The sequence below is a fragment of the Cervus elaphus genome, chromosome 6 (assembly GCF_910594005.1).
Source record: "Cervus elaphus chromosome 6, mCerEla1.1, whole genome shotgun sequence".
NCBI lineage: Eukaryota > Metazoa > Chordata > Mammalia > Artiodactyla > Cervidae > Cervus > Cervus elaphus.
The window spans coordinates 14794824-14812724 of record NC_057820.1 but is presented as its reverse complement, the minus strand read 5'-3'; the positions used below and the strand labels follow the sequence as shown (position 1 = coordinate 14812724).

Here is a 17901-nt window from a genome sequence, read left to right as displayed (position 1 = left end):
GACTAAGCCAAAGTGTACAGTATTTGAGTTCTTCTCTTTTGAGCTCCTTTTGGGCTAATTTAGAGAAATAATATTAGGTTGGTGCAAAAGTAATTGTGGTTTTGCATTGTTGAAATTTGCCATTTGATATTGAAATATATTCTTAAGTATGATTGTGTTATACATTATTTCAATGCATATTTCTCACTTTGTGTTTTTTGCTAATGGCTTATTACTTGCTGTTTATTTTAGACTATGGAAATGATGTTAGACAAAAAGCAAATTTGAGTGATTTTCTTATTTGAGTTCAAAATGAGTTGTAAAACAGTGGTGACAACTTGCAACATCAACAACTCATTTGACCCAGGAACTGCTAATGAAGGTACAATGCAGTGGTATTTCCAGAAGTTTTGCAAAGGAGACAAGAACCTTGAAGATAAGGAGCATAATGGCCGGCCATCAGAAGTTGACAACGACCAATTGAGAGCAATCATTGAAGCTAGTCCACTTACAACTACACAAGAAGTTGCTGAAGAATTCAGCATCGACTATTCTATAGTCGTTTGGCATTTGAAGCAAACTGGAAAGGTGAAAAAGCTTGGTAAGTGGGTGCCTCATGAGTTGATCAGAAATTTAAAAAAATCATTGTTTTGAAGGGTCATCTTATTCTATAAAACAACAGGGAGCCATTTCTTGATAAGATTGTGACGTACAGCAGAAAGTGGATTGTATGTGACAACCTGCGATGTCAGTGGTTGAACCAAGAAGCAGCTCTGGTGCATCCCCAAAGCCAGACTTGCACCAGGAAGAAGTCACGGTCACTGTGTGATGGTCTCCTGCCCGTCTGGTCCACTACCGCTTTCTGAATCCCAGCGAAACTGTTACATCTGAGAAGTATGCTCAGTGATTCGATAAGCTGCACCAAAAACTGCAGCGCCTGCAGCCGGCATTGGTCAACAGAAAGGGCCCAGTTCTCCACAGCAACACCCAACCGTACATTGCACAACCACCACTTCGAAAGTTGAACGAATTGAGCTACGAAGTTTTGCCTCATCTGCCATATTCACCTGACCTTTTTGCCAGTCAACTACCATTTCTTCAAGCATGTCAACGACTTTTTGCAGGGAAAATGCTTCCACAACCAGCAGGAGACAGAAAATGCTTTCCAAGAGTTCATCGAATCCCACAGCACTGATTTTTACACTATGGGAATAAATAAACTTATTTCTCATGGGCAAAAATGTGTTGATTATAATAGTTCCTGTTTTGATTAATAAATATGTGTTCGAGCCTAGTTATAATGATTTAAAATTCACGGTCCGAAGCCGCAATTACGTTTGCACCAACTGAATAGGTTTGCATCAGTGATCTTAAATGTGAGAAGGTGATCATTGTGATGATTGTTTTCAAGGGATCTTCTGGAGATACTGCAAACCGTTTTCCAGTGCCTTCTTTGCCAAATGGTAACCCCAAACCAGGGAAGCCTCATGTGAAATTTGACAAGTAAGACCTTGGGTGCTGCTCCCTTCATCTTCGCCTACCTCCTCCCCTCCTGCCTCCCCTTCACACACCCCCAACCCCTCTGTCCCCCCATCCTTTTCACCCTCTAGTCCTTTCGTTCCAGTCCAGTACCTGTAGCTTCCTGTGACCCACTCCTGGTCTTTTTCTTCTCTTTCAGACAACAAGCCGATTTTCACCTGAAGGAAGCCAAAAGGTTGAAGGACAAAGCAGAATTAGTGGTCCGTCTTGGCTCGTTCTCCCTTGGGTGGAATGTTTTCTGATAAAATATTTGCCGTCTCATTCTGCCGTATTCCACATCACTAACCGTGGAGGGGGGTGGTGGGGGAAGGCAGGGCCGCGTGGGGCATAAGAGCATCAGCAGGGTCAGAATCAGTGAGGGGTGAAGGGTTCCTAGTGGAGTAACACGATTGTGGCTTCACTGATTCGGTTTGATCGTGGGCAGATAGAGTACCATCGTGTTTTATGTCTACATGAGTGAAAGTTGATCTACCTGATACTGTTTTATGTAATACACACAAGTGCTTCCTTGTCCCCCTGAATCCGATCTTTAGATCTGAAAAACAACTCTGGCTTTTTGAAACTGGTCAGTTTGTGTTCACCCCAAAACATTTCAAAAAGTAAGGTAGCCTGCATTCCAAAATTATTTGAAAGCCCCAGAGAGACTAACAGTGAACAGTGGACCAGTGCCATCAGAGGAAATTTTACAGTGAGGCTGACGATGGCTCTATTGGTAAACAGGCAAGGAACTCTCCCTGGTGGCTGTTGGACCTTCTGGAAGGTGGCAGTTTTTGTTAGTTGCATACATAATTAAATCTGCTTTTAATTCTCTGCTGCAGTATAGTCAGATAAGGCTTGCCCTTTGTCATAGTTAAACATCTAAGACTCTGGGGTTTTATTTACTTGGTGTATTCCCTACACCCAAACTCATGCAGAGACCATATGTTGAACTTTGTACCACAACAGCGTCAGTTGCTTTGGTTCTACCACATGCAGACGTAACCACAAACTCTGGTGGTCCACGGGGATTGAGTGGGATCCATCCCTGGTGGCCTCAGAATCCACACCCACCCTGCTCAGTGTTCTTCACCCCCAGTCTGTAGACTGGCATCTGTTCTCAGGCTTGGGAGGGCGGGGTGAAGTCCCTTTTATCAGGTCCCTGTTCATCAGAGAAGGATGCCTATTGAGTCCTTCCCGTGTTGGCTGGCGTAAGAGGGTCCCAGGCAAAGTTAGGCGCCATCTGCAAAGTAACTCTGTACCGGGATAGCCTGAGTCAGGTTAAGATGCCTCAAGCCGCACCAGCCAATACCATGTCCTCAGCCTCTTCCTTTCACTTCTCTGAGGCTGTTGTGAGAACCGTATATATCTTTGGGTTTTTTAAATAGAGTAAATATTAGGTACCCTGCCACTTAGCGACAGCTTATCTTGACATTGGGCACTTTCAGCACTAGAGTCCTTCATTATTCAAACAAGATTACGACTCCCGGGAACAACTTTGTGTGTCGTATTTCACCTGCACATATGCACATCTTCTTTCTCCCTTCCTATGGCTATTGCATCCATTTTAATAAACAATATTAACTCATTCTACTCTCAAAATATGCTGGTTTGGATAGAAACCTGAATGGCCAGCCTCTTTGTTATGTTTTCTTTTAATCGCACAATGTCTTAAACATGTCCATCTTGCATATCAGATAGTTAAGTCCATAATATAGAGGAGTGTATTTCATCTCTATTCTTTTACTTATTGTTGGGTAAGGAAATTAGAACTCTGCAACCCACTTCAGTCTTCTTGCCTGGAAAATCCCGGGGACGGAACAGCCTGGCAGGCTACAGTCCATGGGGTTGTAAAGAGTCTGACACGACTGAGCACATGAGCGCAGCACGTATCACCTTTAACACTGTCCCAGGAGGCCCACAGAGTTATCACAGGAATATTATCATTAGTGACCTTACAAAATTCTCAAAGAAGTGGGAATTGGCAAATTGCCTTAGTATAGTTATTTTTGTTTCTACCCTGAGGCCAATATAAATTTTGAAAATCCCATGAAAGAGATAGTGTTGGATAAGTAAATTGGAAGAGTTAAATTCTCACCAGTGAAGCAAACCAATAAGGCCCTTTACTGTTGATTATTTGGGGCATGCTGATTGGATTTTTATTCTTTCTGTCACTGATTTTCTGAGCCTGGGTTCTCTAGAAGAAATGTAAGTTAATTTTTAAAAATGAAAGGTAGCAGCCATCTTTCTTTGCCAGACCATGTTTCTTTGCTGATTCGTCACCATCTCTTCACACTCCACTTGCGTCTTTACGGTTTTCAGTCTTCCTTTTTGAACACAGCAAGTTGGAGGCGTTGGCAGAAACTACAGCCTTGCACGTGTCAGGCTGATCAGCTGCTCTTGCATCATGTGCTGCATATGCGTGTGGAGAGGAAAGTGGAGGCTCTCGCCCCAGTCTCTGTTGAGTTGGCTGAAATCCACCAAGTGAGAAGAGGGTTAAGTGACAAAATGTGTATGCAGGCTTAAGTGACCGCCAGTATCTGGTTGCATTCCTACGTCTGCATTCCCATTGAGGGACTCTGAAATGTTATCCCTGTTGACCCAGAGGACCGCCTTGTGCCCTTAACCCAGGCTTCCAAAGAGGGGATCTGTTAGGCTGTAAAATACATCAAAAGATTATTGTTCAACATGATACCTGAGATGCTTGTAAACCAGAACATTTTTTTACTTGTTAAAAGATAAAGTTCAGCACATACAAAGAAACTGTGAATGCATTATCCTAGATGTATAGCATAACCCATTTTTCAGGAAAATCATATAATGGGTAACTGCACACTAGTAACAAGGGGACCGTGTACTTACTGCCTTAGCTTGAGTATGTACTTCAGTAGATTTTGAGAAGTGAGTCTTAATACAAGATTGTGTTCTCTTTCCTACTGAATTTTTGCTGGAAGAAAGTTCTCAGTAGGTCAGAGCGGACGGGCTTTGGTTATCATGGTTAAGTTCTGTCTCTGACTTCCCTCCAGCCGTAGTTCAGCTAAGACGGTGGGGGCCAGTTTCTGTAAAGAATATGTATGAGAAACTAAGGAAAAGCCCGTGTTAGGCTTAACAAGGACCATGTTCTTCACCCACAGACGGACAAGGTCGGGAAGGCTTTTAAATACCTGGAGGCTGCCTTGTCCTTCATTGAGTGCGGCATCGCCATGGAGTCAGAGAGCCCCGGGTCCAAGTCGGCATACTCCATCTACTCGGAAACCGTGGACCTCATTAAGTGAGTGCCTGCCCGTGTTGTTTTCCTCTTAGTACTTCCTGCCCTCACCTTGATGGCTTTTATCCATGTGAACTTCGGTATGAGGACAACTTAACAAAGGGGAGTCTTTAAGAAGTCACTGATCCAGGAAGTTGGTTGGTTTTTTGTTTTTTTTTTTTATCATAAACTGAAATTGTGTTCCAGATGAAGTGCTTGACCAGAATAACTCGGTCCAGCCAAATGAACTGTGAAATGCCAGTCCCTTTAGGGAGGGGGTTGGTATTTTCCAGCTTGACTTTCTTATCACATGCCCTCTCGTCTCCGCTGCAGCTCTCTCATCTTTATCACCTGCGTTTCAGCAGGGGACTCGGTAAGAACACGGGTCTCCTTGGTTTCACGCAGGTGGATAGGTGAGAGAGCAGGCGTGTCCTCGCCTTGTCTTCTGAATGGCTTGAATTATCGCCCTAAAGCCTCGTTTGTGTTCTATGCTGCCGTCGTGTCGTTACATCTTTAGGAAAAATCAATATGAAACCAAGACAGACATAGTGTGTCCTTGTGCCTGGAGTTTTCTGACTGCCTATTTTGACTTGACGTACATGTATATTTTCCTGTAGGTTCATATTGTCATTAAAATCCTTCTCGGATGCCACAACACCAACACAGGAGAAGATATTTGCTGTCCTATGGTGCGTATTTTTCCCTTTGTCTAAAGAGCATTACATTTGCTTTTGCATCTCTTGATGTTACCAAGAGAGTTTGATATCTTGTTTTCTTAAAATGAAAATAATAAAGGTGAATCAGTACCAGAAAGTGAGAGGATGTGTGTCAAGGGGTTAATCCCACTGGTGGTTAATTATTATGAGATGTCATCTACTGCCATTTTACTGATGACTCAGATTCTTTGGTCTTGTGACTTAAATTATATCCGTGTATATCTGTGTTTGACCATTAGAATGCAGGGGGATTCTTTACCGTCTGAGCCCCAAAGGAAGCCCATTAATTGGAAAAGAACCAATTCATTGGAAAAGCCTGAAGCTGGGAAGGATTGAGGGCAGGAGGAGAAGGGGGCAACAGAGGATGAGATGGTTGGATGGCATCACCAACTCAGTGGACATGAGTTTGAGCAAACTCTGGGAGATAGTGAAGGACAGGGAAGCCTGGTGTGCTGCAGTCCATGGGGTCGCAAAGAGACGAACATACACAGCTTAGTGACTGAACAACAACAAATATCGGTGTTGTTTCACCTGTGTTTACTTCTGATGCTAGTACAGGGAGATTCTTGTGTTCTTCCGCTTGTTAATGAGGAAAGTCCAGTGGTGTTCCTTAGGGTGGAAAAGGTTTGGTGGCTCGCTCCCTGTAGTGGTAATACTCATGTCTCCAAGGCAGTGCTTCATTTCCACTTATGTTTATGTTCACAGCATGCGTTGCCAGTCCATTTTGAACATGGCAATGTTTCGTTGTAAAAAAGATATGGCAATAAAGTATTCCCGCACTCTTAACGAACACTTCTTCAAGACTTCTTCCAAGGTTGCCCAGGCACCTTCTCCATGCATTGCAAGGTAATTACCAGCCTAACTGAAATAACTCCCAGTGTTAAGTGCTCTTTTCATGTGCCTCTCGTGTGCCTTCTGGGCTTCCCTGGTGGCTCAGAGGTTAAAGCGCCTGCCTCCAATGCGGGAGACCCGGGGTGGATCCCTGGGTCGGGGAGATCCCCTGGAGAAGGAAATGGTAACCCACTCCAGTATTCTTGCCTGGAGAATCCCATGGACGGAGGAGCCTGATAGGCTACAGTCCACTGGGTCGCAAAGAGTCAGAGACGACTAAGCAATTTTTCTTTGTGTGTGTGTGTGCCTTCAGCATGTCAAAAATTATATACTTTCATATGCAGTCTTGCTTCTTCAACTGAAATCACCAGCACATTTCTACCTTTTTGAGGAGTCATTAGAAATCACAATATTTGCTGGTTGGGCAACATAAAAAGATAATTGCAAAGAATACAGGGTCCATATTTCAGAACTTGAGGATGTTTAGATATGCCCAACGATGCAACAGGCAAAGCTAGTGGAACCAGAGACAAAGTCCTTTATCCTTCTAGACCAAAGGTCCCTAACCTCCAGGATCTAATGCCTGCTGATGATCTGAGATGGAGCTGATGTAATAATAATAGAAATAAAGTGCATAATAAACGTAATGCGCTTGAATCATCCTGAAACCATCCCATGCCCACCCCACCCCACCCCACCCCAAAGTCCATGGAAAAATTGTCTTCCTCAAAACCGGCCCCTGATGCCGAAAAGACTGGGGACCACTGTTCTGTACGGCTTGCCTTCTTGGCATTTCACTAAACGAGAAGTTTGCAGAACCAGTTGCCTGCCATCTTTTCAGGATCTGTAACAGATGCGAAGGAAGAAAACAAGCTAAATTCCTTCCCCCACTTTGTGAACTGCTATCCCATGAACTGTCGAAAAGCAGAGTCCTTGTGCAGGTGTTTTTAAGGTGAAGATACAGAATTTCCTGCCCTTTAGTACTTGTCTAGTATTTTTTTTTTTTTTTAAATTTGGTCATCCTCCTTGAAAAGCTCCCAGTTGTGATGGGTTTTGCTATTTTAAGAGCATCACCTAGAAGCCTGCCCCATTTCCAGCAGGTTCAAAAGAGGAGATTCCCACATGGCTTCTCTTTAAAAAAAAAAAAGACAGTCCTGATTGAAAACGAACTTCTTTACCTCTGAAAATGACTCCCACCTCTGAGGTATTATTCCCAAATAACAGGTTGTCAGTCACTTTGTTTTTTTAAGTTTTTATTTTATATTGGAGTGTAGCCGGTTAACAGTGTTGTGGTAGTTTCAGGCGGACAGCAGGGGGACTCAGCCCTCCGTACACATGTGTCCGTTCTCCCCCAGACCCCCCTCGCATCCAGGCTGCCGCGTAACATTGAGCGGAGTTCCCTGTGATGTACGGGAGGCCCTTGTTGGTTATCCGTTTTCAGTACAGCAGTGCGTACACATCCATCCCAAACTCCCTACCCATCCCTTCCTGCCCTCTTTCCCCCAGCCACCATACATTTGTTCTCTGAGTCTGTGAGTCTGTTTTGTACACAAGTTTATTTGTATCATTTCTTCTTAGATTCCACACATAAGGGATGCCATAGGCTACTTCTTGCTCTGTATCACTCAGATAATTTTAGATCAGTCCTTCACCAGGCATCTCTGAGCACCTTCCTCGTACCAGACCTTGTTGTAGGTGCAGGAAAGCCTCAGTAAACAAAGCAGACAGAAATTGCTGCCCTCAGCGGGGGATCCTACTCTAGTCCTTCAAAGTGTGCCTTCTGCCGGGGACACGTAGGATCCCTGAGGACCCACAGAGCCCAAGAGCGGGTGTCACCAGGTCACGGCCGCTGACCCGTCTTTCCGTTCGTATGCCTCAGTGCTTAGGTCTGAGTGACTGCACTTGCTTTCTCATCTGATCCATGTCAAGGCGCGCTTGCAGGTGCGGGCGGACGGTCCCTGGGAGAGCAGAGGGCGTGCTGTGAGTCTCTGAGGCCGAGTCTCCTTGTGGACTGTCCCCTGTTCAGCCAGTCACAAGTGCGGCAGGCGTTTACCCAGAGCACCCGCTGTGCTAAGGGCTAGACGTGCAGAGACGGTGCTAGTGAGGCAGGAGAAGGCATAGAAAAGCAGGAGGAGACGTGATAAACGCAAGGAGACAAGTTAGGTGACAGGAAGGAAGCTGGGATGTGTCCCCAGGGTCTGGGAGAGCGCCAGGTGCAGAGGAGCAGCTCAGGGATGTTTATTGAGTGGATGAAAGAAGGAATATGTCAGAGATGACGCGCACCTTCTCAGGGGAAGTGTTGTCTTCCCAGGAGAAGCTGGATTAGGGGGTGGGGAGAGAAGAGATTGCAGATGCAGAGGGCCCAGGAATACACTGGGAATACGGATCGGCCCACCCAGTTCTGTGTCCAGGGAAGGCCGCCTTCCCCACATCCAGTTCCTTTTTCCACTTGGAGGGTGCTATGCCACTGTGCTTTAGCAAATAAATTTCCAACAGCCTGAAGGGGAAGGGCGCCCCTTTGACCTCACAGAAGTGACTGGCATCTTGGCAGGTACACGCAGAGCCCGGGTGACTGGGACTGCGGTTCCAGAAGCAGTTTGGGTGATGAACCAGTTCTCTTTTCTCCCGCTTCTCAGAGGCACAGGCACACCGTCCCCCCTCTCTCCGATCCCTTCTCCGGCCAGCTCCATAGGGTCCCAGTCAAGCGCCGGCAGCGTGGGGAGCGGGGCACTGCCCCCCACCATCAGCACCCCAGTCGCCATCCAGAACATGACATCCTCCTACGTCAGCATCACTTCCCACGTCCTCACCGCCTTTGACCTGTGGGAACAGGCTGAGGTCCTAACCAGGAAGAACAAAGGTAAACGGTTCTGTGGTGGTCGTCATCGGGCCTTGGGGATTGGGCGGGGAATAACATTGCGTGTTCCCTTCAGTGTTTTGGCCTTTTTGTTGTTGTTTTCAATTATAGGTGATTTACAATGTTGTGTTAATTTCTACTGTAGAGCAAAGTGATCCAATTACCCATATATATAGTCTTTATTTTATTATTTTCCATTACGGCTTATCACAGGTTGTTGAATGTAGTTACCTGTGCTATAGAGTAGGACCTGGTTGTTCACCCATTCATTCTGTGCTGCATGTAACGGTTTGCATCTGCCAACTCCAAACTCCTACTCCAGCGTCACTCACCTCCCCTCCCCCTTGGCAACCATAAGTCTGCTCTCTGTATCTGCGAGTCTGTTTCTGTCTCATAGGTAAGTTCACTTGTCATATTTTAGATTCCACGTGCAAGTGATAGCATACGGTATTTGTCTTTCTCTTGCTGACGTCACCTCACTTAGTATGATAATCTCTGGGTCCACCCATGTTGCGGCAAATGGCATTATTTCATTCTTTTTCATGGCCGCATAGTAGTCCTATATATATATGGACCACATCTTTGTCCACTCATCTGTGGGTGAACATTTAGTTTCTTTTCATGCATTGGCTATTGTGAACAGTGCAGCTGTGAAAGTCTAGGTGCATATATCTTTTTTTTTTTTTAGAAAAATATTTATTTTTAATTGATTGATGATTACTTTACTATATTGGTTTGATTTCTGTCATGCATCATCATGAATTGACCATCTGGGTGCATATATCTTTTTTAGTTCAGAGTTTTGTCTGGATACATGCTCAGGGGTGTGGAGTTGCTAGATCATATGGCAATTCTGTTTTTAGCTTTTTGAGGAACCTCTGTACTGTTTGCCACAGTGACTGCCCCAACTTACAGTCCCACCATCTGTTCAGTGTTTTGAAGAAGAGGAAGTTGTAGCTATTTACTCTTCTCGCATTTTCTCCATTCTGTCACAGGTTTCCTTCAGATGGATTTCTGTGACTCGATCTTAGCAAAATTAAATTAGAAGTGGCTTCCGCACTGTGCCCCTTTGGAAGTTTTGGTATCATTGGTGGTGGTTTAGTTGCTAAATCATGTCCGACCCTTGCAACCCCATGGACTAGGGTCTCTGCCTGGCTATACTGTCCATGGGAGTTTCCAGGCAAGAATACTGGAGTGGGTTGCCCTTTCCTTCTCCAGAGGATCATCCCAACCTGGGAATTGACCCCAGGGGCTCCTGTACTGCAGGCTGATTCTTTACCAACTGAGCTACGAGGGAAGCATTTGGTATCATTATTTCCCCCTGAACTGAAGTGCTAGCAAAAGGGCAAAGCAAGTGCAGAAGGAAAGGCATCAGCTCTCACCAGGCACAACACATTTGACATGGGAAGTGGCATCACCTAAAATACTGAGCTTATTGTTAGTTTTCACTGTACATTAAGAAAGATGGTTAGCAACAATATAGGAAAAATACAGCTTAGTGAACAGTCTTGAGTCTTGTTTGAGAAGAAGGCCCTTGGAGAAATCCAGGGTTTAGGAGATGATCGATCATCCTATCAGAGGAACTGTTTGGTGGTTGTGACCATTAAGTAAAAGCATATATATGTAAATACCAGATGAAAGCCTGGACGTATTCTTGCCTGGCTGTAGAGAAGCAGTCAGCCAGCTGGCTATGACTGTTTAATTTCCTCACAGCCTCTTGAAACTTCATTTTCTTCCTTAGCAAACTAATGGTGCTTTTTTTTTTTTTTTTTTTTAACATGTTGGGTATTTTTGTTTGCTCATTCATGCATCCATTGATCCAAAAGTATGATGTCAGCCACTGTGCCAGGCACTATAGAGTCAACGCTGAAACAAACATAGTTCCTCCATTTTTAGAACCACTGGAGAGATTTGGAGAATTAGTAAACCATTACAGTAGATTGTGATTTTTTTTTTTTTTTTTTTTTTTGCTGTGCTAGAGGAAGTACAGAATACTGTGGGGATCAAGTTTCTGGAACCTTGACTTCTTTGACTTTTTGTGTTTTTATTTTTGCATGTGCGAGTGTGTTTACGTGGTTTTGGGTTTGCTTTGTTCGCAGAATTCTTTGCTCAGCTCAGCACAAGTGTGTGCGCTTTGGCCCTCAACAGCAGTTTGATGGATCTGGTGCACTATACAAGACAGGGTTTCCAGCGGCTAAAACAAGTAACCAAAACACCTTAACGGAGGCCCAGGTGGATTCGATGCCTTGGGAACTATTTTGCACATTGGAAGCCTCAAAACAGTCCAGACGTTTGTCTCTTTAGAATACCAAACTCAAGAAGAGAAGCACCATGAGGTGGCCAGGACGTTTGTTCACTGAAGCTTGAGAACTGCGGGATCGCTGGTGGGACAGGATGGTTTTGCAGAAGCAGAGAGGAAGGAGGCTGGCCTCAGAGATGATCTTGCCTTTCCTAACTAAAGGATGGAAGTGCAATGTAGCCTGAGTGGGCGTATTCTTGGTCTAGAAACATTTCCATATTTTTTTAACCAGCAGAATGCGAATGAAATGAGGAGAAGCAATTTCAACTCTGAAATCAAATTCACATCATCTCAGTAGCCACATTAGTTCATTCCCAGAAGGAAATTTTTTTTTTTTAAACCAGTGAGTTGTGGTGTAGGGTTTTGTGGGTAATTTGTTTTTTTAAGTTGTTGGGGGAGTATTTGTTTAATAAATTCTAATGGTCATCTATAAAACATGAGTTGTGGAGGACTCCGCCATACCCCACTTCCTGCCAATGAACAATGGCTCTGATAATACCAGGTATTGTCCTAACATATAAAGTTGAAAGCACCCCCCGCTGCCTGGACACTGCACGTGCAGCCCAGCTCCGAGTTCCCCGTCCGGTGCTGGGAGGCGGCCCTGACGGAGCAACAGGATCTGCATCTCCGCCCGCATCTCCACCGCCAGCACCGCCCGCATCTCCACGTGCCACGTGCTGCGGAGGGCCTGGTGCCGCCGTCCCGTCCCCTGCTCCGGCGAGAGGCAGTCACATTGACTGTATTCTGCATTTTCTGCTTTGGGGAAGAGGGGAACCAACGCTTACCCGTGACCAGAGGGTTGAAACGCTTCTTAATTTTTGTGAAGTAGAGCTGGATTTTGAGGTGCTGCTCTGTGGCCTAGTTGTGCGGAAACTTACGTTGTCTAACCGACTCAGAGTTTTGTCAGCGAACAAAGAAAAAGGAAATCTACTTCTTAGAGAGGCTATATTTTTCTGCTACGAATTACTTTATATTTATAGCAAAACTAGACTTTGAGAGCCCTTGATTGTCTTTGTCTAGGGGAAATTAACTCCCTGAGAGGCTGTGGAGATTTGGGGTAGTTAATTGGACTTAAAAATAATAATAAAGTCACCGCATGCCTTCACTCCAGAGTGCACACTGTCAACTGGATTTGATTAGACTGAAGAGGATCTGTGGCCTTCCTGTAAGTTGTTTTTGCCAGATTCTATACATTAAGCCAAGTTTATTTTGAATGACCTAAAAGTGGGGAAGAAAAAAGAACAAAAATATGAAACCCCAGAATTCCCACATATCCATAAGCACAGATTTTTTTCATTGAAACTTTGAGGGTTATTATTGGAAGCATTATTACGAATGTAGTATTTTTAGAAGCTAATTCTTTTTATCCCTTTTAGAAGTAGAATTTGCACATGTATCACAATTGAGGAGTGTTACTGCTGCAGTTGGTTTATTTTTCTTCCTTCGTCCCATTCCACTTCCCTGCGTGTTGTTTCCTCCCAAGCGTGTTGGACATTGTCATATTTATTTATTAGTGAAGAAAGGCGTGCCATCTTTATTTATAATGAAGAGGTCTAAAGTCCATACGATGAATGTAAGAACTTTCTTGGTAACTATGTAAAAGGGATGTAGAGAGGACGGGAGTGATGCTTATTTTTCGCAATATAAATTGTTTGTGTGAAGCTGTTCCTTCCATGTCGTTTATTATCCAGCCTGTTCTTTGGTTATCACCAGCTTAGGTTAGAGCAAGAGAATTACAATAGCAGTAATAACTGATGTGCGATCTTGACGGACCGATGTCATCTATTGCTGCTCTAAGGCAGAGCCACGATCCTTTCTAAACTCCTCGTTTAAAAAGCAGCCTGTTACATGAACAGTAATTGCCTGGAAGGTCGTGTGCTTGCAGCACTGTGTCAGGCTCTTCTGTGTAGGAGACGAGACACCACAATCAGGCTTCTGTGGTTACTAAACACCCTCTTTCCCCTCTTACTCCCGGCCCCTTCACCCCATCACTCCCCAGGGCAAGCCGCCTGTCAGTATGGAAGGGTGTGTTCTTAAGGACAGACTCTGATCTATGCAGACCATGCCGAGTGTGTGTGTCTCGTCAGGAGCCGAGTGCCCCCGAACTGAAGACATTTCCCAAGTCTTCCCAAGACATTTCCCAAGTCAGTTTCCCAGCCATTTCTAGAAGAGGCGATTGCTTTTTCAGCAGCCTTATGCTTTGTGTGTCTGTCTTTTCCACCCTGACCTTTATATGAAGATTTTATTTGTCCCTTGCAGAGATCAGTTTGTACTATTTTGATCTTGGAGTATTTCTGATTCTTAATTGCAACATGCATTGTACCCAAAAGAATTCTTAATGGCAACTTTTAAAATAGAGGATGTAAAAGGGTAGTGGCTGATAAATCCTTCATGTTCATAATGTCTTTTCACTGTTACAGTTGTATATAGAAACCTAAAGGATTTTTAAGTCATATGCACTTTTTCATTGCATGCTTAATTTCCCAAAGGCAAAATTTGTACTGCAGTAGATAATTGAAGGGACTAGATTATAAAATTAAGCCTTTGAATATGTGATGTTCTCATAACAACCATAATAGTACACACTTCACAGTGAGGCAAATGCAGAACATCTTGCGTGAAAAATGGAGTGTAAAAATTTTGCCTTTGGCACTACAGTTTCGTGTTTGTATGTGTGTGTATGTATGTGTGTCTGTCAATCTTTACTAGGAAATGGAGGAACACTGTTTTACTTATAAAATGTTGAATGTTTCTGTCCTTCCTGGAGATAATTAAAATGTGAATCACTGAATTTAAGGTTTTAGCCAGACTGAGGGCCCTGATAAACAATGAAAGACATTTCACTGAAATTTACCAAATTACACTGGGTTAAGAATGTGAAATGTTGGCCATGTGCCATCTATGGTAGAAGATGGGAGGGTCCACCTGGCATGTTATCAGGAGTAGAACTATAGCAGAAGGATGCCTTATCTGATGCTATGATTTAACCTCAATACTGAATGGAAAAAGCATCTTTTTTTTTTTTTTTTAACAAAAGGACCTTTATTTTACAATTTGTTTTGACCAAAATGTTTAACTATTTCCGCAAGACAAATTGGGGAAATTTATCTTTATCTTCCTCATTTATCTTCCTCATTCTGTGTCCTTTAATTCCCAATCTTGGGATGTTTAGAAGCTAACAAACTATACCCCTTTCTGGCTAAAAACTTGCCTTAATTGGTACCTCAAATATTAATGTCAGTAGGATCAAGAACTTATTATTTTATGATCCCTGTTCAATAATTTTTAGAAGCAAAAAAAGAAAAACCATTGTGCCCTCCAAAATGAACAGAACTCTTTAATATATGCAAGGAAATGTGTGTGTGGACATGCATACACAGAGAATAAGAGGCTGACTGAATTGAATATATTTATTGTGCCTTTGCTGACCGAACCAGATTTTGGAATAATGCTGTATTCATTTTGCCATGGCTTTAAGAGACATCAGGTGGGACTTACACCTTTTTCTCTTCTGTTCTCATAAAGTTGGAGGTGTTTTGTGCATCTTTTATGTAAACGAATCAAATCAGGCTCTGATTCCTTACCCCCCACCACAGAGTCTCCTTTTTGCTCAAGGATTTATTTTCCCAGACACTACACAAAATCTGTGAAAAACCTTGTCACTCCATCTATTACACTCTTTACTGCTGATTAGCAGTATTTAAATGTTGCTGGAATATTTGGCTGCCTTTTAGAAACACAGGCATAGAGATATGTTCATTGTGGCGGGGGGCGGGGGCATCAGGGAGAGAGCGGTACTTGGTCCCTTTTCTCTTTCTCTAGTGAGTTGCTTCTTTTGTTTTTGGTTCTACTTAGAGTTTGTGGACTTTTTTTTCCCCTATAGTTTTCTTTTGTCATTTTGTTGGTGGGAGGAGGTGGAGTGGCAGAGTGGTGTGGGGGATTTTCCAACAAACGTGACAAGTGGTATTTCTACCATATAAACTTCAACTATTCAATCCCCTTATGTCAGTCACCAAAAATCTGGGAATGAATTGTGACCACTGGCCATGTTCATTAGTTCTTATTTATGAGGAGTTGACAAGCACCGTCTACCACGTCTCTTAAGGTGGCTGTAAATTTCCCGCTATCCCAGGGAAAGACATTACATTCTGTTCCGTGGTGTGCTGGATAGCAACAGGTACTGTAATGGGTTGAGAAGTTGCCTGTATTCCTCTCTGCCCAAGAGGACCGGCAGGAAACTTACAGCCCCCTGGGAGCCAAGATCTTATTACTCTATCGGCCTGAAAGGACAAGGGCGTAAGACCACTGAGGCTGGCCACGCTGCGCTGCTCAGACAGGCAGTGGCTGACCTAAGCAAGATAACTTGCTTTGCTCAAAAGTAGATGTTGAAGCGATGCTTAATACAGGCAGTATTACCTTTTGTTAATTAACTTTTGTTGAATGACAGAAGGCAGGATCCGCCTTTTGTTCAGGCCATCTACATGTATTGTTAAGACTGCACACCCCCTCCTCAGATATCAAGTGTACACTGTTCATGTTGGTGTGTGTGTTTATACACGTGTGTCCCAAATCATGTGTGTGTGTGTTTTCTTCTGAATGTGATCATGTTTTGGATGATACCTGAGCAGGGTTGCCTTTTTTTTTTTAATTTATTACCATTATATATTATATTATATATTTTTTGCTTTCTTGTAACCTTAGAGGAAAGTCAAATCTTGGTATTATTAAAATTGTTTAAAAAAGAATAAATCGTCCAGTTGATCAATGAAGATCACTGGTCTGTCTCTAAAATAATATGAACTTTTCTTTAATTATTGTGTAATAAGGTGCCAGCTATGTAGTCCATACAGTGATTTTGTACGTAGGATAGGGAAGCAGTGACGTGCCCAGCGGGAAGTTGTGCAGCGCAGAGAAAAGGAGGACTCTGTGTTTTATCTACTTCAGCAATGGAACTGCGACCTGGGGCTTTTGTGAATAAAATTTAGCTGCCTTGTATAGTCCTTTGAAAGAGACATACGTGATCTGTGAGAATTATAGTTTTTTTTTTTTTTTTTTAGAAGAAAAATTTGCAAAAGATCTTTCCAAAGATAATGTGCCACAGATCTTTTGTTTATTGTTCTCTGTAATGAGGATTCATTGCTGTTTAAAAAAACATGTAATTGACTTGTTTGTCTTCAGATTCTTTACTTTTCACTAGAGGATCGAGCTGTAAAAAAAAAAAAAAATTAATAAAAATTTAGAGAAATCATTGGTGTGGAATGCATGCTTTCACTTTGCCTGTAATTGTAAAGGAATTCCTAAAATTGCTATAGGTAAGTTACCAGTCACAGCCCAGGAGAGTCTCACGTGGAATAATTTGCCGTTATTCACAGTATGTTTTGTTGAAATGGAAAAGGGGCAGGGAGAAGGTAGCAATTCCTTCTGTTCAGTTTAGTTACAAGACCTCATTCACAAACGAGCCTGATACCACCAGCATTACGTCGCTTATCCTAACATCAATTGCCAGGTGCAAGTGACCAAATCTGCCTCTTTGCAGTTTGCAGGGTGTGGGTGGACATATTTGTAGAATGTTGATATTGGAAAGACTCTAAAGGCCATCTGGTTTCCCTTCCCTTTGCCACTCCGAAAGGAATAATACTCTACATGCTGAAATATGACTGTCTAATTCAAATCCTGGCTCTCTGGTCTGCTGTGTGACCGTGGGCAAGTTAGTTAACCTGTCTGGGCTTCTTTTCTCATCAACGAAAACCAATTTGGTATCTACTTAGGTAGGAGCACATTAGATGGTGTAGAGAGTGCTTAGTCTAGTGCCTCTGCCCTAAACACTCAGCCTGGGGGCTTTTTTAAACCTCCTGCCTCCCCTCACTGTGCCGCGGTATTCCCACAGGTGACCTTCGGTCCCTGACTGAACACTGATGAAGACCTTACTCCCCAAGTCTCCTGCTTTGATATTTGTTCTTCCTTACTTTAGGCTGACCTCTACTTTTATCAGTCCTCACGAATAAACAGGGGCCTGCCTACCCTTGGCAAGCTCATAGTAGAGTTGACAGCCAGCAATGACGGTGGTAAGTCTGCAGTGGCAAGTGGGGGAAAAGGGGGTGATGGAGCCCCGATTAAGAGAAGCTCAGACAAAAGCTATCACTTGAACTAGGCCTTAAAAGATGGGTCTGAATTTTCACAAAACCTTGCCATGTCATAGCTTGTCTATTATGAATTTTCCATAGTTGTTCATTGTTTGTTTGTAACCAGTTTATTTTAATACCAACTACCCTGCTAAACACTGAGGTTATCTCTAATTTGGAGTTAGTATGAAGGATGCTTCCACAGCCATCCCTGAAGCAAGCTAGTTGGGCACATTCAACAGTATTTCCCCATATTTTCTTTATGTAAAATGGGTGCATGTGTCTTCTCTTTCACCCCTAAAAACATCAGCATGCATTTCCTAATACAATGTCCT

At 43.4% G+C, this 17901-nt stretch overlaps 1 protein-coding gene across 5 annotated transcripts in view; it reads left to right on the top strand.

Annotated features, from left to right (window-relative positions):
- The window catches only part of AFF1 (AF4/FMR2 family member 1), a 197521-nt gene extending 180829 nt beyond the window's left edge, over positions 1 to 16692 (top strand). For all 5 annotated transcript variants that reach the window (XM_043906243.1, XM_043906240.1, XM_043906239.1 and 2 more), the window contains 7 exons: positions 1391 to 1482; positions 1658 to 1718; positions 4629 to 4765; positions 5359 to 5430; positions 6163 to 6303; positions 8925 to 9148; positions 11245 to 16692. In XM_043906243.1, the coding sequence (XP_043762178.1) occupies positions 1391 to 1482; positions 1658 to 1718; positions 4629 to 4765; positions 5359 to 5430; positions 6163 to 6303; positions 8925 to 9148; positions 11245 to 11366 (849 nt within the window). In that variant the 3' untranslated portion in view covers positions 11367 to 16692. The remainder of the gene's footprint in view (positions 1 to 1390; positions 1483 to 1657; positions 1719 to 4628; positions 4766 to 5358; positions 5431 to 6162; positions 6304 to 8924; positions 9149 to 11244) is intronic.
- Positions 16693 to 17901: the final 1209 nt, after the last annotated feature.